This window comes from Callorhinus ursinus, unplaced genomic scaffold (assembly GCF_003265705.2).
Source record: "Callorhinus ursinus isolate GAN/ISIS: 27379988/994484 unplaced genomic scaffold, GSC_fseal_2.0 scaffold4, whole genome shotgun sequence".
Lineage (NCBI taxonomy): Eukaryota > Metazoa > Chordata > Mammalia > Carnivora > Otariidae > Callorhinus > Callorhinus ursinus.
Window position 1 is genome coordinate 152,710,513 of NW_027397066.1, and position 20,425 is coordinate 152,730,937.

At 38.4% G+C, this 20,425-nt stretch overlaps 1 protein-coding gene across 2 annotated transcripts in view; it reads left to right on the forward strand.

The window, feature by feature from the left end:
* The window catches only part of INTS9 (integrator complex subunit 9), a 104,042-nt gene that overhangs the window by 54,215 nt on the left and 29,402 nt on the right, over nt 1-20,425 (forward strand). For both annotated transcript variants that reach the window (XM_025873769.2, XM_073892537.1), the window contains 2 exons: nt 13,040-13,160; nt 13,970-14,104. In XM_025873769.2, coding sequence (XP_025729554.1) covers nt 13,040-13,160; nt 13,970-14,104 — 256 coding nt within the window. The remainder of the gene's footprint in view (nt 1-13,039; nt 13,161-13,969; nt 14,105-20,425) is intronic.

Here is a 20,425-nt window from a genome sequence, read left to right on the forward strand (position 1 = left end):
CGTTTATTAGGGAGAAGGGTGAATTGAACTGGAAGAAGCAGAGGGCGGGAAGGATGGGGTTGCAAGGGGGAGCCTGAAAGTTATTTCCTAAGATGCCTAGAAAATCTCCCTTTTATTTTTTTTTAAGATTTCATTTATTTATTTGATAGACAGCGAGAGAGGGAACACAAGCAGGGGGAGTGGGAGAGGGAGAAGCAGTCTTCCTGCCCAACAGGGAGCCCGATGCGCTTAACGACTGAGCCACCCAGGCTCCCTGAAAATCTCCCTTTTAAAAAAGGGTGCTCCTTGAGACAAAACCTTGAACTTGCTATCTCGCCACCTGGTGGGCAAAAATCTGAAACTGTTGAAAGCTAACTTGGTAGAGGAGCACCGAGAATAACCTGCACTATTGGAGAAGACCTGATTTCCTTATTTCACATATTGTAACCATATTTCTGATTCTGGTCAAGTATTTTGTTTTGGCTTTTGAGCATGAGATGAGCCACAGTTATTGAGAGAGAAAGAGAAGAGTCTAATTACTGGAAAGAATATGCTACGGTATTAGACAACCAAACTAACGAAGCTGTGTCCTCTTTTTCTCCTGGATAAACTCAGCATAAATATTATAACTGGTAGAGGAATTTGAAGAGCTATTTTGTAATTGACATCAGACACAAGAGTTCTTTTCAAATACTCACCTAGAATTTAACCTTGGGCCAGAATACTAAAAGTGCTTCATTTGAATAACATTTATGCTGTAGGGTTTACGTCACTTTAAAATTTTTCTCTGTCACACGCCAGTTTCTTTCTAGTGTCCCAAAGTACTGTGGCAAAACTAAATTGAGAAACACTTTTTTTGCTGTCTGTTAACATTGACGTTTTTCCCAAGTGATATGAGCTGTGTCTTATTTTTTCATTCCCTCTTTTTTTTTCTCTTTAATTCCTGTACTCACCTTGTCAAGAGGGGTCTCAGGTAGGGATCACAAACTCCGATGTCTCCGGGGATGGGGAAGGTAAATACAGGAGTGAGGTGGACTGTGGGTAACTGTGGGCCAGCGACCACACCCGTCTAAAGGGGCAGTTGACACACAGCTTCAGCAGATTATGGCCATATGGAAACGTGAGCCCATTGCTGCCAAATCTCTTTTTTCTTTTTTTGAGAGAAACTCAAAATCTGGATGTTTTAAATGTGATTTTTTCCCCCATCTTTTTAAAATGCTGGCTCGCACGTTAAAATAAAATCCTGTATGATCCAAGCAAAACACCTCTTGAGTTGGACTGGAGACTCAAGCCCCCGGTTTTTGACTTAAACTTTACACAGGCTGTCTCTTGGTTAAGTGCCTAGAATTGATGCATTTTAGTAGCTTAAGTTATTTAATAAGACCACGAACTAAAGAAAATAATAAATTAAAATCTTTCAGACTCACTGGTCAAAAGGACCTGACAAATTCTCTTAAGTCATTTGAAGTTAGTTTGAGTTAGCATTTGATTTAGTATTAGTATGTATACCAAAAGAAGCTATTACTCTTGCTTTTTGGCAGCTGTCTGACTCCCTGCCTCGGTTGACACTGCTCCTTGAAATTTATTTAGAAGTTAGCCATCTTTCTTCCTCATTTTGATGCTGCAGTTTACTCTTCTTGAAAAAGAGATTTTGAAGGGTAGGAAAAGGAGACTCCCTTTGCAATGTAATTTTTGAGTCTCTGACTTTCTCATAGCCACATTAAAGTTTAGGGTTTGTAATAGGAAAATTTAAAGTGTAATATTCCACTTAAGAAACTAAACCAGCAGGTAGGATTTTTCTGTATAAGACTAGAAATCTATAGTTGTAATTAAGGATAAATCATTATAGGATATTGTCATAACCCTCTTGCAAGCATTAAGGAATTGTGCACCGATATATTCCTGGCTGAAATGTTATGGCAGTTTTCAGTAGTCAGAGCTTAAAATGTGGGTTCATACCTTATAGAAGACATGAAAGAAGACATACTTGAAGTTCCTCGCTGTGATGCTCCATGGGTATTTATAGAGGAATTTATCAGGTCTAACTATATGGTAGGGAAAAAATTAAAGCTATGGGCTTAGGGCACCTGGGTGGCTCAGTCGTTAAGCGTCTACCTTCAGCTCAGGTCATGATCACCGGGTCCTGGAATCAAGCCCCACATCGGGCTCCCTGCTCAGCAGGATGCCTGCTTCTCCCTCTCCCACTTCCCGTGCTTGTGTTCCTGCTCTCGCTGTCTCTCTCTCTCTCTCTCTCTCTCTCTCTCTCTCTCTCTGTCAAATAATAAAATATTCAAAAAATAAAAAGAAATTAAAACTATGGGCTTGGAGATCAAATGGAACAGTGTTTAAATTTCATATCTGCTTCTTAGTAGCTGTAGCAGTTTATTTCTTCTAGGCTCTGTTTCCTCATTTATAAAATAAGAATAATATTAGCAACTTTGCAGGGTTGCTGTGAAGACTAAATCAGCATGAGAGTCCATAAAACAGTGCCAGGCATACAGTAGGTGCTCTATAAACACCAGCATCCTTTTCCCCTTTAATGATACACTTGGTTCACATAACACCCTTTCAGTAATCACACATCTGCCTTCCATAGCCTAATTTGTCTTTAGACGCCATCTTTCCTGAAGAAAGCAAGGTAGTATAAGAGAAGGAAAACCATTTTTCTAATCCCACTGTTGCTCTCCTGTTAGCACTGTCATCCAGACGCTGGGACTCAATCTCCTTTTTTGTAAAACAAGGGAATTGAATTCAAGTATCTCTGAGTTCACTTAGGTTACAGTTTTTAAAGATGTCCAAGGGAGAGAGGCTCCGTCAGCCAGCATTCATAGAGTGGCAGTACTTTGATTAGGTCATCGCTGCTTCTCCTTGAGCTTTGCAGTTCCAGAAACTTAATCATTTCATTTCACTCAGAGTTGATTAGCCTCTGAGGGACTGATTCGGGCTAACTAAACTCCCAGGATATTGACTGACAAACAAAAATCCCATTTAATTACTTTATACTGAGACATCTGCCTGGCTCCAGAACTAAAAAGGTTCATCTATCTAGGACGCTCTGGTCTGGTCAGCAAGTTCACTTAAGAGATGAAGTTATAGATAAGAGGGAGTTTTTGTGATAAGAATAGAATCAAAGCAGAGGTAGTTTAGGTACTCTGGAGAATTGTTTCTGTTGTGCTTTGGTAGCCTAAGCAATTGCCTTTGTCCTTTTTAGAGATAAATTGATCTTAAGCAATAATCAGGGATTATATAGTTTCAAGTTAATATTGAGAAATGCTTGATTATCAGGCTTCACTTTGGTAAACTCCATAAAGGTCATCACTCTGCTAACATATTTCCACTCCACCCCACCCGCATGTATATTAATAAGCACACTTTGCTATAATGAGGGGAAAAAGACTTCTGCTTCTTATATTCTTTGTATTCTGCTCTTATATTCATTTTGCAGATTCCTTCATTCATCACACACTTAGGAAAAACCCAGCCAATGTTTTATCTGTAAGCTTTTTAAGTGGTCCCTGTGGACTTAAAAAGTCTTACTTTTTAACATAAGCACATGGTCTTTGCTGCTTGTTGGATGTTGGTAGGATGGAAGAAGAGACAGCAGAGCTCTGGCATGATGTCAGAGCACTGGGGGAAAGTTGATTAAGCACTCAAGTGTGATAAGAAAAAACAAAGCAGTGAAATCTTTTAGGAAGTACTTATTAAACATTTAGACTCTGAGAACTTGACTTTGATAAATTAGAAAGCCAGAAAAATTAGAACTAGTTTCCACTGGGTTTCCTTGTCCAACTTACCCTGATTCAGCCAATAGTCTTAATGGCTTCAAATGGCTCTATAAATGCCTCTCTATAATTATGGCCCCAAGTAAGCATAAGCAGAATTTTAGGGAAAGCTAGGTTAGACAGAACGTTAGGAGATAGAAGGAAAGAGTGACAAACTGACTAAATATCTCAAAGGAGTAAGAAAAGGGTGTTAACAAAAGGAATTTGTGGGTATAAATTTGGAATTCAGACGACTTATTTGTTAACTGCCAAGTGCCTGGCATCATGATAGGTTTGCAGGAAAAGGCCCAAAAAAGTTTAAGACATAGTCCCCAGGGAGTTTGTCAAGCAAAGATTATGTACTAAGTGGAGAGACTTAGCCTGGGCTTGGCAGATTAAGTAGGGTTTCAAAGGGGATTCTAAGATAAGGGAAGGGTATGGGCAAAAACATGGCAACATGAGATGATGATTGAGAGGTGACTGGATTGGTTAAAATCAGCCAGTGCACTCCAGGAAGGAGAGAAAAGAATTGGAAATCAAGGGGCGCCTGGATGGCTCAGTCGTTAAGCGTCTGCCTTCGGCTCAGGTCATGATCCCAGGGTCCTGGGATCAAGCCCCACATCGGGCTCCGTTCTCGGCAGGAAACCTGCTTCTCCCTCTCCCACTCCCTCTACTTGTGTTCCCTCTCTTCGCTGTGTCTCTCTGTCAAATAAATAAATAAAATCTTTAAAAAAAAAAAAGAATTGGAAATCAACATTGTACAAAAGAATATTGAAACTTTGGTCTTTTGAAAAACCAATAGTATATTTGACAAATTCCTAGTTTAAATCTTTTCTCTAGCTGAGAGGAAATTCACCAAAATTGTGAAAATTTTGGCACCAAACCTATATGAAAAATGAAACCTCTGGATATTTCCAAATAGAGAAATGACAAATAATTAGTTTTAAATCTGAAAGTAGTGTAGTCAGTATAAGTTACCAGAATAAGATACCCAAAGAATTTAAGCATAAAGGTTAGGGGGAATGTTAAAATCACTGAATTTCATAAAAAAACTAAATTTCAGGGGCGCCTGGATGGCTCAGTTGGATAAGTGGCGACTCTTGATTTCAGCTCAGGTCATGATCTCAGGGTCCTGGGTTCCAGCCCTGTGTTGGGCTCTGTGCTCAGCGGGGAGTCTGCTTCTCTCGCTCTCTTTCTGCCCTTTCCCCCACTCACGCTCTCTCTCTCTAAAATAATCTTTTTTAAAAAGCCAAATTTCATAAAGCACTGATTATCATATATATAATAATAACATATATACACACATATAATTACTCATTTGCTGTAGTCCTCACAACAGTCTTTGAAGGAAGTATTTTACCCTCAGTTTAGAAATATGGGGAGAAGAAAAGGTTAAGTCAATTGCTCAATATTGCAGTGAAAATAAGCAAAAATCAGAGTTAAATTGGATACGAAGAACACCCTTCTGCAGAAGTTCTACAATTAGAGTTTATAAAAATGTCATTGAGGAGACCTCAGGAAAGCCCAAACTTAGTTAAGGTATTGAAACATGGCTTCTCTACTAGAACATGGCCCAGAAAAGTGTAATTTATTAAAAAAAAAAACACTGGATTTTCTATTCTGGGTCTCCTACATGGGCTGCAGCTATCTCCGGCTCCCTTCAGAAGGATTCAGTCACAGGGGTGATGGATTGAAGCCTGCATTAGGCCCTTGTGTGTGGACCTCTCCACAGAGCACCTCACAGCAGTTTCATCAGAGTGAGCAAGAGGGCAAGAGAGAGAATATGGGCAAGATGGAAGTCACAGTCTTTAGTAAGCTAATCTTGGAAGTGACATCCCTTCACTTTTGTCATATTCTCTTCACTAGTAGCAAACCCCTAGGTTCAGCCCCCGCTCAGGGGGAGTGCACCACACCAAGGGGTGAATACAAAAGGCGGGGATCCTTCAGAGCCATGTCTGGAGCTGCCAGTCACAAAACCCTACACTGAGTTGGTCAGATTCGAGACCAGAGTCATTGGGACCTGCACAGCCTTCCTCTTCTGGCTCACTGGAGGGTTCCTCCCCGAAAGTTTTCACCTCCTCATACACTGTCGTAAGGTTCACCTCTAGCCAGATTTACTGGTGCACTGCAGACAGAACTTGATAATAATTGGCTCACTGGTTTCTACTTTTCCTGGGGCAATAAATGAACAGATGTTTTGTCTTTTGAGTGTCTTTTGTGTTGGGCACCGCTCAGTGCTGAGGATACAAAAATGCGAAAAGATACTACTATGTGAGTAATATGATTTGCATATAACAAGGCTGTTCTCTCCAACAATGCTTCACACTAAACTGGTCGTTAAAAATCATCATGAATGTTTCTCTAAAAACAGATGATTTCTTTAGTTTCTCCAGAACATAAATTTATTATTTCTATGCCATTTACCCTGAAGGGAAGATGAGAAAAGATCCAAGTTGAAATATATCTGAATTCTTCACAAGTCCTTTGTTTGGCTTAAGGAAATTGTTTCCCTACCTGAAACACTCCAGTAATTTCTCTAGAAGTAGGTTCTGGACTTTTGAAGACTGAAGTAGTAAACATTTCACATCTTCGGTCTTCCCTTTTTCCCTTACCAAGGGCTCAGAGCATTTGCTGGCTTATTCTGGAGGTTGAATATATGATTGTTTAATCTCTAACAGAGAGTGGAAACATTAGCCAAATGCCTCCTTTGAGAAAGACTGCTCCAGATTTTAATCTGTTTAATTTTTGTAGGACATTTTCCTAGATGGGCAAGGGAGGGGAGAGTATGCTGGGAAGGGCCATCAAGGGAAGAAAGTAAAGCCCAGGTGTTGTTTGGGTAATGGAAGTACTGGTTGTCAAGGGATGGGAAGAAGGAGCATAGTAAAGAAAGTGGGTCTAATATATACAATGGAATATTACTCAGCCATCAAAAAGAATAAAATCTTGCCATTTGCAATGATGTGGGTGGAACTAGAGGGTATTATGCTAAGCAAAATAATCCAGTCAGAGAAAGACAAATGTATGATTTCACTCTTATGTGGAATTTAAGAAACAAAACAGATGAACATGGGGAAAGAAAGGGAAAAATAAAATAAAATGAAAATAGGGAGGGAAACCATAAGAGACACTGAATTATGTGAAACAAACAGGGGTGCTAGAGGGGAGGTGGGTGGGGAAGGGGTAATCGGGTGATGGGCATTAAGGAGGGCATTTGATATAATGAGCACTGGGTCTTATATGCTACTGATAAATCACTAAATTCTACCCCTGGAACTAATAATACACTATATGTTAACTAAATTAAAATTAAATCAAGCATTTTAAAAGAAAAAGGGAGAGAGAAAGAAAAGAAAAAGAGGGAGGGAAGGAAGGAAGGAAAGAAAAGAAAAAGGAAGAGAGAAGGGAAAGGAAGAGGGAAGGGAAGAGAGTCTAATCTAGCTTTGCGTATGACTTTTTGCTCAACCTCTAACAGAGGTGACTCCATTGCAGCAGCTTGGCAAAGCTGAGGACAGCGTAAGACAAATTCAACTCCGGTGAAAGATGTGGTTGGGCTGCAAGTGTTACTTTTCTTCCTTCCTCCCCACCCTCTCAGGCCACTCCCATCATAGCCTTCCAGCTCTGGCATAAAGTTAAGAAACCCTTCTGCCCAAAATAAGAAGTCTTTATTTTTAATGAAGGTCATCTCTAGGGGGCCCAAGCCATGGGGCTCCTTGATCCTGAGGAATTTAAAGGAGGAGCTAAAGAAGGAGAGTAGCTTAGGTTTTTCCTTGAGACCGTGTAGAGCAGTGCTTGGGCCACTCAAGTTCAGAGTCATTGCTGCTCACTGAAGTAATTCACCCTGGGTTGAAGTTTATTTACCCTGGTATTGTGGGAAACTACATATATTCCTGGAGCTGTGGTGGCTGCATCTGGAGGATGGGGGGCTGTTAGAGACCATCATTATTCAGCATCTGTTCTGTGTCAGACACTCAGGTACGTTTTGTCATTTACCTCTCACAGAACAACTCTAAAAGAAAGGTGCTGCTCTCCCTATTTCACAAATGAGTAAACTGAGCTCAAAGGTGAAGAGCTAACACTGGAATTTTTATGCAGACAAGTCTGTAAATCCTGTTTTTTTCCATCCTGTGCCTTGGAGAGAAACCTCTCATTCCTCCAAGCCGTTGGCAGAGAGTCAGCAGGAATGTGGAAGGAGAAGAGAAGCGGAATCAGCAGCCCGCACTGGTAGCTATCCAGGGGGGCCTTCTGTGCCACTTCCCTGTCTCTGATACACAGTCAGGCCAGGTTCCCAAAGATCACGGAGGATGTGCACCTGGCCTTGTCCGCTGTCACGAGCCCTGAGAAAAAGTGACAAGTGGTCTAGATTTTAAAGGAGTAAGTATTGTCCACACGAAATCTGAAGAAGACAACGGGGTACGTTACAGGCTCAAGGGAGCCTGGCACCGAGAGAGCTGTTTATAGCTCAGTACATAGAACAAAGGCTGAAGCAGGACCCAGATAAAGAAGGGCCTTATAAAGTCATGCTAAGAGCCTTGGATTTTATCCTGAATTTAATGGAAAGCCATTAAAGTGAAGGAGGGGAGGAGGTGTGTGTTTGTGTTGAGATTTGCATTTTTAATATATCATTTAGACTCTTCTGTGAGGGAGGGCAAGTTTGCAGGCAGGGATGACTCATGGCTTTTGACATCTCTTTATTGCCTTGTACCATTGTAAAAATTTTCTAGACTTAAGCTCCTTATGAACAGAGGCCTTTATGTTGTTCCTGTTATATCCCTTACAGGACTTCAATGCTATGGCCATAGGGCTAAATATTTATTGAATAAATATTGTAAAACCTAAAGCAATCCAGTGTACATAGGACAGATAAGTGAAATAAAATCTTCATGTGTCTGTTTATGCAGAAGGTAAAGAGGAGAATTATTAGTACCTTGTTGCTGGAGAAACAAAGATGAAGAGAACTGGAACAACATGATCTATATGCTAGGTTAGCTAAACCTCTGTTCGGTGTTTTCCATGATTTTGACTGTATAAATGCAACTCACTGGCCACATAACATTGTTAGGATTATTTTTTCTTTCTTGCACAACTTTTTGTTTTCCCTCGAGTTGATGATGATTTTGTTTGCTTATTTGCTTAGTTTCCTATGTACTTCTTACTAATTTATCCCCAACCTCTCTGCCATTTGTACAGGTCTCTCCTCAGTATGTTCAAACTCAGTGGGTGTTGTAACGATTTTATCTTCTTGGAAATCCTCTCCCAGAGCCTTCTCTCTTTCCCCAGTCTGATCCCAGCTGCTCTTGGGCTGGCTGCTTGGCTCTCAGTTTAAGATTTCCTTCACCATTATCCTGAAGATATCTTTACCTCCATCTTCTGTTGGAACCTTTATTTCCTGGGTCTTTATCTTGTTTGTTCCTTCATCTTGCCAGGCATATCCTGAGGAAGAGTGCACAGGAGGTCAATTTTCTGAGACCCTGCATGTCTAAAATGCCTTTGTTCTACCCTCACCCTCCAATGGATAGAACTCCGGATTTAACACAATTTTCTCTAGCTTCCAGAAATGCCGTTGAAAAGTCCAGTACTATTCTGAGTCTAGATCTTTGGTATGTATCCCACTTATTCCTCTGTGGAAACTTTAAGAATCCTCTTGTTCCTTAAATTCATGAGGCTGTGTCTTAATAAAGGACAGTTTTCACTCATGTGCTGCGTACTTAGTGGGTCCTTACCATCTAGAACAGAGGTTCCAACTGTGGCCAAGCCCCTGTTTAATGGGCCAAATCTGGCCTGCCACAGTTGTTATAAGTAAAGTTTTATTGGCACATAGCCACACTCGTGCATTTACATATTGTCTATGGCATTACACAGCTAAGTTGAATGAGGTGACACACTGTGGTCTACAGAGCTTGAAACGTCTGTGGGTTTTTACAAAACGTGTTTGCTGACCCCCAGTCTAAAAAAATCAAGAACTTCAATTTTGGCAAAAAAAAATTTTCTGTTTATTTTTAAAATTTTCTCCCTCATGTTTTGTGTTCCCACTTTCCGGAGCTCTCACTACTTAGATGTTTGACCTCCTGGACTGGACTCAGATTTTTTTCTGTCCTCTTCCATCTCTTCATTTTTGTTTGCTCTTTTGCCTGAGAAATTCTCTTTACCTCCCAACCTATCCATGAGTTTTTCATTTCTGCTGTCATAACTCCTTATTTTGGCATACATTTTTTATTTTTTAAATTAACTTTTTTATTGTAATATAAAACAAAAAAAACAACAAAATATATAGTTAATAAATTGTTATAAAGCAGCCATCTTTATAACTGCTACCAGGTCTAAAATAGAGTATTTCCAGTGACTCAAAAGCCCCTCTCTGTGTCCCAGTCTAATTACCACCCACTCTGACACATATATCATGGATTTCGACTCATTGCAATACTACCTTTTTTGTAGCTCAGATTATCCCAGCTTCAGACAGTCAGCCTCTTCGTGCTGTCCACTGTGTCCTTTTGTGACCTTTGTACCCTTTGTTTCCTTGCTATGTACTTTCACAGGATGTTTAAGACTCCTCTTGTACATTCCCTACCCTAAATCTGGGATCACCCGCTTCTCTAAAAAACTCTGTATTCTTTTAGTGGGAAATGGAACTTTAAGCTCCCATTCTGGTTGCTAACAATGCTCATTACTCCTGGACTGGTCGTCGTTTCTAAGTCATCATTTGGAGGAAAGAGCATATGTGTTTTCCTTCCCTTTTTTTTTCATGCTTCTATTACATTTTTATTATCAACATACAGCCATTACATACTATCCTTTCTCTCTTTTAATCTTCATTTGGTCTTACTTCTATATAACTATATGTTTAATGCTCACTACCAGCTGATGTATCAATGTGTCTGTAGTCATTTAGGTTATCTGAAGCTCATTCTTCAGAAGATGTCTCAGGATGGGATCATGAGAACAATATTCCCTGAGTTCTTGCAAGTTAATAATTGTTTATCTGTGCTTGAAAGTTAGTTTTGTTAATTGTATAATCTTTGGCTTGCATTTTCTTTCTTTGAATGTCTTAAATATTTTACTGTCTTTGAGTAAAACAGCATTGCTGTTGAAACTCTGGTATCATATTTTTTCCCTTGTAAGTCATTCACTCTTTTTGCCTAGCTGCCCAAAAGTTTATTTATAGTGTAAATGTTTTCCCAGAATATATTTGGTGTTACTTCTTCTGGGTCAGTGTTCTCAGGTATGCAGTGTGTCCCTTCAGTATGTAATTTCAAGCCTCTTTTTATTTTAGCAATTAGAGTTTTTAGTATTTGTTCTGTTCCCTTGCTTGGATTTCTTGTTAGGGACTGCTGTTCTCTGTATGTTGCTTCGTCCATGCCTGTCTTCATTATCAGCCACTTTCAAATTCTTTTTATCTCTTCATTTCTTTTTAGCATTTAATCTTTACTTCCTGTGTTGTTCTTATGGCATTGGCTGTTGTGTGTTTATCCACTCTTACATTTCTATTAGCCTTCATTTCTGAAAAGATTTTTGAAATTTCTAATTCTTTATTAAGTTCTATCACCTTGTTTTGAAGCTCTTCTGATTTTTATGTGACTCTTTTGTGTCTTGTATGATTTTTTTTTTATGTTTTTAACTTATTTTGAAATTTTGATAGGTTTTGTTAGCATGCTTTCATTGTCTGTGTGCTGTCATATTTTTATGCCCAAGAGCTTTTTTATTCTCTTAATGCTCCTCTTTTTTTTAATAGAAGTCACTTATCATTTCTTAGTCTATCTTATTTATCTCTCTAAGGATAGTAATGGTAGTATTTTTTAAAGTTCTATTCTAACAGACTAATTTATTTCTTCTCCTCCCTCCATTTGTTTTGGCCTTTATCATTTTAGAGACTTCCCTCAAGTATACGGTGATCCTTGGTTATTGGCCCAGGTTTAGGAGTTGGACAGTAAAAAACTGATTAGAAAGTCTGTATGCCATGAGTTTAAGTCTTGTTGAATTCTAGACTTTACCATAAAGTAATCTGGTTGAGCCAGTTTATCATGAAACCTCCAGTGTCAGTATCTTTTAGTTGATTTTTTTCTTTGGTGCTGATCAAATTTTTCAGAGAAGTTTCTTTCGGTCACCTACCCTGGAGGATATAAGCCTGACTGATAGTGTTCTGGGAGCCATATGAAGAGAAGAAAATTGTTACTCTGGTATATAAACTTCTGCTTATTAACGAAGCTGCTGTTAGTTGTTGATGGTTTCCCCTAGTCTAGACTTTCATTTTTAATTTCTCCAGAGAATCACCTCTAGCAACAGTTTGCTGAGTTCTCTGGAATAGGTGAAGAGAACTGGAAGGTTCTATTTCTTATCAGTATTTTTTTTTTCTAGAAAATCCCCTTGTTTTTAGGCTCACCTTCAACCTGACTTCCAGACATGCCTATTGTTTCAAATTGCTGAGCTTTTTATGGGTTCTGCAGCATAAATTAATTTGAATTAAATTTTCCTGTGTCTGCTAAGTCAGTTATTTGTGTTTTTACTTTCCACTTTCTAAAATGCTGTTGCTGTTGCTTCTTTCATTCTCTTTGTCTTGAAGGGGTGTGTGCGTGTGAAGCCCTTTACTATGTTCAGTGGTATTTCAGGAGAGAGAGCAGAGCTAATGCACACTTTTCAGTTGACCAAAAGTTCCTTGACCTATTTAAAAAGAGAAGCTCAGGGAAGTCACTCTCCCAGGTCTATTCCTGATTCTGTTAGAGCAAATGACACAGTGTTTTTCTAATAACAGAGTTTTGTTTGCTTGTTTTAAGGGATACTCCTGATGCTGATCAGAAAAGTCACAAATTATGTTTTATTTTCCTCCTTTATGCCAAGCCTCAACTGTGTTTAACTCAGTCCTTTTCTATAGCTTTGCAGGCCTATGAATGAAGTGTATTTCATTTATCATTCATGAACAGGAAAGAGAATTTGAAATGTCGTATAGAAATGCTCTGTGTTAAGATGTATATGATAAGCCCTAGAACAACCACTAAGGAAATAACTCAGAAAAATATAGTGAAACACCATGAAGGAAAAAGAATAGAGAAAAGTTGTGTTTTTTTTTTAAGATCAACAAAACTAGCAAACCTTTTAGCTAGATTGACGAAGAAAAAAGAATACTCAAACTACTAAAATCAGAAATGAAAGAGGGGCAGTACTACCAACCTTACGGAAATAAAAATGATAAAGGAATCCTATAAACAATTCTATGCCAGTAAGTTGGACAACTTAGATGAAATGGACAAATTACTTGAAAGGAATCCTCAATAACATAAAAAGTTGGCATTGTGATGCATTTACAGGCTGTTGCCTTCTCCACTCAAGGACGCAGTGGAAGTATCAACCTGGAGAAGATGCTATACGATGCAAGAGGTGAACTCTGCCCTTAGCAAAATCCAGCTGGTGGGGTATTCTCAGAAAATTGTGAGTGTTAATATGATTTTAAGTGATGCATGAATGCTTTCGATTCATATTGTTACCCTTTGGGAGGATCTTATAGTTAGTTCCCTTTCTTTAGCCATTCAGTCACTGAGAATCTTGTACTAGTACGAGGTGAAAAGACAGTCATTATCCTCCATCCTCCAGGTTCTTGTTGGTGTTCTTTCCTAACACTCACATTCCCCAGCATTAGTTAGCCTTCTCTTGACCAGCTTGTAATGATCAGGAGAAAGACATCTCACTCTATTCACTTCAGAACAGTGGGTGCAACTTTATAGGTTTTGGACAGGTGAAAAAGGAAACAGCATATAACAGATCAAGAAGCGATTTGTCAAGTATAACTTTTGAACTTTGACCTGATAGTAAGGGTTCCCATTTTGTTAACTTGTGCCCAGAGCCCCTCGGTATAGAATGACCAAGAGATTAATGCCTAGCCTAAAAAAAGAAAAAGTAAACCCAAGTAATTTTCTTTTTGGCCTTTCTGGTAATCTATTGTCTCTCTCTGTCTTTTGATGAGTCAGGCCTGGGTTCCTGGTACATGTGGCTGAAACTCATAGAGGGGGCAAGTAAAGACTGTAGGATTGCTTTCTGAGTCTACCATATGGTGTCCATTTTTTTGTTTTGGTTTGGTTTAGTTTTTGGTTTTTTTGCTTTATTTTATACTTTGTTTTACTTTAAATTTTCTTTATCTAAGTGGATAAGGATATTTCTGGGGTTTTTTCCTACAAAGACTTACCTGGTGTGACTGTACTGCTGAAAGCTCATCACACATTCTTACTGTGGTTCTTTTCTAGGAGCTTTTTGGTGCAGTCCAGGTGACTCCACTAAGCTCAGGCTATGCCCTTGGAAGCTCCAACTGGATTATCCAATCCCATTATGAGAAAGTATCATATGTTTCCGGATCCTCCTTACTTACCACACATCCCCAGGTAATTCTAAATCTCTTTTAACAACTCAGTTTTTTGGTTATTTAATCCAAATTCATAATATATCCAGAGTATCATCAGTTGTTTTTAAATCTTCCTAATTTTGGTTTCTACATGTATCCTTTTATTTTTTTTAATTTTTGTTGTTATGGTAAGAATGCTTAACATGAGATCCATCCTCTTAATTTTTGTACTATACCTTATTTTTGACTATAGGTACAGTGTTGTGTAGCAGATCTCTAGAGCTTATCTTGCTTAACTGAAACTTTATGTTCTGTAGATATTCTTCATAAAAGTTAGATTTTTCGTGTCCCAGTATTTAGGATTGCAAGTTCCTCTGTAAGATCCTGCTGTCTTTAGGTTCATCTCTAGGATTCTGAGATTTTCCACCACTTCCAATTACCATAGCCTGATATAGAACAGAAATGGTCACTCATTTACTCAGCAAATGTTAGTTATTTCTTTACTGAGGGTCTACTATGTATCAAGCACTGATCTAGGTGTTAGAAAATCAGTGGTGAGCCACAGGCAAAGTCCCAACTCATGATTCCGTGTTCAGAAGAGCAGAGAGTGCCATTGTGATTGCAGCATGCTGAGTATAGTCAGCAGGGGTGTCCATGAGATAAGCAGAGCCAGGTCACATGGAACTCTGTAGACCATGATGAGAAATTTGGATTTTATTTTACTTTACTTTTAAAGATTTACTTATTTTAGAGAGAGAGCACAAGCAGGAGGGGCAGAGGGAGAGGGAGAAAGAATCTCAAGCAGACTCCAAGCTGAGCACGGAGTTCGATCTCACAACCCTGAGCTCAGGGCTTGATCTTACAACCCAGAGATCACGACCAGAGCTGAAACCAAGAGTCAGATGCCCAACCAACTGCACCACCCAGGCACCCCTGGATTTTATTTTAATGTGTAGAGGGAAGCTATTGGAAGATTTTAAGTCTGTCATTCGTTAACAATCTTATTTGGCAAGTAGCTAAGTACATAACCATTGTTACAAATGTATTCTTTATTCCTTTTTAGGTATTATTGTTCATTTCATAAATCCTGATTCTTTCCATGTTTATAAAGGAGGGGCAGAGAAGATTAGATAGTTGGCTGTTGGATGGGTACAAACGTAGATAACTTGGGGAAGCCCATATCCTGTTTTAATATGAAGGGGAAAAAAATGACTGCTGTAGGTCTAGAACAATAAGATGCCTCTGAGCTACCGCTTTGTATTGGCTTTTTTCATACCTTCTTTTATAATTAGGTTTCATCTCAAGGTCTAGAGGGGACAAGTTGCTGTTTTTTCCTATAGCTAGCAGAATTCGGGGCCTTTCCCGCTTATTGAAATCAAAAGCCCATCAATGTCATCTTAATCTGCTTCATTGAATCAAAATACTTTATTGGCAGCTTCTATCATTCTTGATATATTCTTCCGTAAAAGACAGAAAGATTACTTGGCTGCCAACTCTTCCGATTTGTCCTGCTTAGATCAAAGCCTTTACCCTACTACTGATGCAATTTCCAGTAAATTATTCTTCCAAGGTTCATAAATTTAAAGGGAAAATAAGGTCTTGAAAGTAATGAGCAACATACCTAAGTAATTCATTTTAATTTCTAGCTGGCAACCAGTGTTGTATGTAGAAAAAAAAAAAATGAAGTAGATTTTCTTTTACCCAGATAATTAGATTCTATATTGAATTAGCAGGGATAAGAAAAGTTTGGGTTTGGAAAAACTTAATAGTCAGCTTCATAGGTCAGCAGACTATGGCCCATGGACCAAATTTGGCTTGCCACCTGTTTCTGTAAATAATATCTTATCGTGTATGGCTGCTTGCACACTATAACAGCAAAGTTCTGCTTTGGAGTTAAACTTTACAGAAAAGGCCAACCGCTGACCTACTTGAGTGGAACCCTCTGAGCTGGGAAGAATAGGCTGCTGTAGTGATCTAATAAGCTAAATAAGCAGAGGGGAGTGGGGAGTTGGATTAAGCCTGATGTGGTAAGAATGGAGTGACAGAGAAAACATTGGCAGTGTTTAAGTCAACAAATACTTATTGATTGCTTTCTCTCTTCAGGGAAGGAAAAATACAGATTTCATGCTTAGATGATACTGAGAATGGTGATGATGACACTAATCCAGTTGACAAGGAGGAGTTGGCAGAGGGGGTTCTGGTTTTAGGAGGGGGTAGTGGCTATGATGAATAGGAATTTGAGTGAACACTGGGGACAGATGAAAATATAGAACTGGAACTTGGATGTGAAGGCAAGCCTGGAGACAAATTGGAGGAGCATCAGATTTTTTGAAGTATGTAAAGAGCTGAAGGGGAAAAACTGAGCTGTGGGGAACATTTACCAATAGAAAGTGGAAGGAAGAAAAACGATCTTGAATAAGAATGGAGAGTTAGAGGAGAATTGAGGCTCATAAAAATACAGCATCCCAAATGGAAGGAGAGAGCTAACTTTTACTGAGCAGAATGTCTCAGTATTCATTTTTCTGATTGATATTCAACAGCATACTGAATTCTTATATTCTGATATTTATCGATTGATGGTAATATTATCTGCAAAGAAGTAACAGTTTTGTCACTTTTCTTCCAATCCTTTTATCTTTTCTTTCTTTTTTCCTGTCTTACAACTACATACTCTAGTCCCAGGAAGACAGAAGTGATGATAGTGGAAGCCTTGTCTATACTAGATTGTAAAGGGAATGCTTTGGTAGCTTCTTCATTAAATAGGATGGCTTACTCCTTGTTTTTAGCTATCAAGTTAGGAGTTTCTCCTCTGTTCCCAATTTTCTGATTTTTAAAAATCAAATGTAGATGTTGTACTTTATCAAATGCTTTTTCTGAGTCTGTGAGATGATCACATGATTTCTTTCCTTTAGACTAGTAATGTAGTGAATTATAATACTAGCTTTTCTTACATTTAACTGTCCTTGTAGTCTTGGGATAAGTCTTATTTGATCACAATTTATTCTTTTTAAAATACGCTCCTGGAATAAATTGGTCAGTGTGTCTCTGCATTACTGATTTTCTTCAAAGAATAAGTTTTTGCTTTTAATTGTTTTTGTTGTATTTTCATTCTCTATTCTGCCCTTTATTATTTCCTTCCTCCCATCTTTGGGTTTACTCTGTTGCTTTTCTTTTAATACTTAATCTCATTTGCTTCCATCCTTCTGTGCTTTTCAATAAATGTACTTAAAGCTATCAGTTTCTCTCAGTATCATTTAACTCTGTTAAATTGTTGATACGTAGTGCACTGTCATTCATCTCTACGTATATCATAATTTCCTTCATATGTTCATAATGTAAGTAGCCAAAGGTTGTTGTATAGTGCTTGTCTTTGTTTCTAGTCCATCCAATATGATTAGACTTAGGGTTAGATGAGAGACTTTTTTCAAGTCATACTTAAATGTTCCTGGATTTCTTTCTTTCTTTTTCTTTCTTTCTTTCTCTCTCTCTCTCTCTTGCATTTGGATAAGAGTATACTAATTCATTGAAGTGTTATTTTGAAACACAGTCTGAAAAAAAAAAAAGAAACAGTCTGTTTTTTAAGTGTTCTGTGTATGCTGGAAAAGACTGTATTCACTGTTGAATGAAAAATTTTCTATATGTATGTATTCATTTGAGTTTATTATGTTATTCTGGTCTTTCATATCTTTGCTTAGCTTCCAGTTTCTGAAAAGATGTGTTATTTGTTGATAAATTTCTCCCTATACTTCCACCGGTTATTGCTGCTTATATTTTTAAGCTGTATAATCAGAGGTATATATGTTCATGATCATTATGTTTTATCAGGATGCTGATTTCTTTTTTTCTCTATCAAAACTGCATTAAAAGCCAAGAGACATTTTCCCCCTTTGATATCTGCCTGGTATTCTTTTCCATTCCTTTTCATTCCTTCTGTATCCTTTTCTAGTGAATCTCTTGTAGACGACATAGAGATTTTTTTTTTTAAGATTTATTTACTTATTTTAGAGAGAACATTCACATGAGTGGGGGAAGAGAGAATTCTCAAGCAGACTCCCCGCTGAGTGTGGAACCTGATGTGGACTCAGTCCCACAGCGTCGAGATCATGACCTGACCCAAAACCAAGAGTCAGACACTCAACCACCTGAGCACCCAGGCCCCCTGATTCTTTTTTCTTTTTTAAAAATTTTATTTATTTATTTGAGAGAGAGAGAGCACAAGCACGAGCAGGGGGAAGAGCAGAGGGAGAAACAGACTCCCCATCGAGCAGGGAGCCCAACACAGGGCTTGATCCCAGGGCCCCATGACCTGAGCCAAAGGCAGACGCTCAACCGACTGAGCCACCCAGGTGCCCCAATGAAACTATTTATATTTCCTGTAATTATTATTGTATCAAGGGCTTATTTTTGCAACCTTCGTTCATGGTATTTTTAGTTTATTCTTTCCCCTGTCCTTTCTTCCCTTCTTTTAGACAGCTAAATTTCTTTCTATAAGTTTGAACACAATGTATTTGATTTTTATTCTTCTGGGTTGTTCCTTAGTTTATTTTTCCTTTGAGTATCCTGAACTTATCAGTATCTTTTTCTTTCCCTCCAGAGCCCCATTTCCTCTTGTCTCTGCCATCTTTTTCCTCTTCCTCCCCGCCCCCGCCCCACCACCTTCCCACCATGTTCATACTGTCTGGAATTTTAGTTCTGGGTTATTTAGAATATACATAGGGTACTGAATATATTGCTTATTTATAGATAACAGTGAACTGTATTGAGTTTTTTTTTTTTTCAACCTTACTTCCCATGTATCTCATAATCCTTTCTAGATTTACTTTCCTTTTTCCAGGAGTACTTGAGGAATGTTCACCAAGAGGGTCTTAAAATGGTAAACCTTATGAGACCTTGAAGTACTAGGAATATCTTTAATATTTCCTCACATTTAAATGATAGCTTGGATAGATAGAAAATTCAAGGAAAAGAACTTTGAAACTATAAAGTTTGGAAAGTATTTCTTCCTTTTCCACTTGTACCTTTGTTGCAACTGAAGAACTGCAAAGCCCTGGGGCACCTGGGTGGCTCCTTTGGTTAAGCCACCCAGGTGCCCCAGAGCTTTGTATTCCTTTAGATTTGTTCCTTTATGGGGTCTGCTTTTAGAATTTTCACTTTGTCTTCAGTATTCTTAAGTTTTACTGTGATGTATCTTAAATGTGTATTTTTTTTCTATAATACTTTGAGAAATCTTCCAATTTCCTTTAACACAGAAGGATTCTTAATTGTTAAAATTATTTATTCTTCTTATGGAACTTCTAGTATACAGGTATTGACACTTCTGTGTTTTCCATCTCTCTCTCTCTCTCTCTTTTTTTTTTCACCATCTCCTTCTTGAAGCCTCCTGAAAAGACTCCTCAACTTGATCTTCCAGCTCATGAATTCATTCTTGAATGAATACATATGCATATACATACTGCTCTTTAACCTATGTGTTGAATTCTTTATGGCAATCACTGTATTTTTATACATAATATTTTCAAATGTTTTTTTATACATAATCATTTTTATTTTACTTATTTGTGTGTGGACTTGTTTAATGCATATTCTACTGTTCCATCTGGTTTATTAATTCTCTGTAGGGTCAGTTTTTAGCTTACTGTATTTAGTAGGTGTTTTATTTCCCTGTCAGCTCTTACTACCTGGCCTTCAGGGAAATCCTTTTGTACCTCTGCTCTAGACACTGCTTTTTTCCCCCAGAATTTGTCTTCCTTACTTGTTACCACTAAGCCTAAGCCTTGTACCGTTTAGCCTCATAGTATGAGGGAGCAAGGAAGGGCTGGTAGGTCTGCCTATACCTATTTTGAACACTTATCCCACTCTTCTGGTATTTTCTACCTCACAGTACGTTGGAGCCTGCCACAATCTGCCAGTGGTAGTATGGAGGAGAGAGAAAAGGACAGAGTTCCTTGCCAACCTGTATTCTTCCTGCAGTGCCCAGCCCTCTTTGGCTCTTGCTTGCCATTTTGTTCCCATTCCAGCACCCATGGTTTCCCCAGGAATTCATCATGGTGGTTTAGTTTCTCAAAATGTCAGATGCCCTTATTTCTGTGCTTTCTCTCAGCTTAGATTCTGCAAGAGGGCCAGCAGCTTGTGTTGACTATATCTTGTTGGGAACTCTAGTGGAATTTTTGTTTTGTTTTAAGGTATTATTATTTCCTTATATTTCTGATTAGAAGATTCATTTGTAGTAGTTTTGGAAAATACAAAAATCTCAGAGAAAGCAATAAAAATTGTGGTAATCCTGATACCCAGAGATAACCCTTTGCAGCCTGCTTTTCTGCTTTTTCCCATTAACTATGTAATGAGTACTCCTCAGTTCATT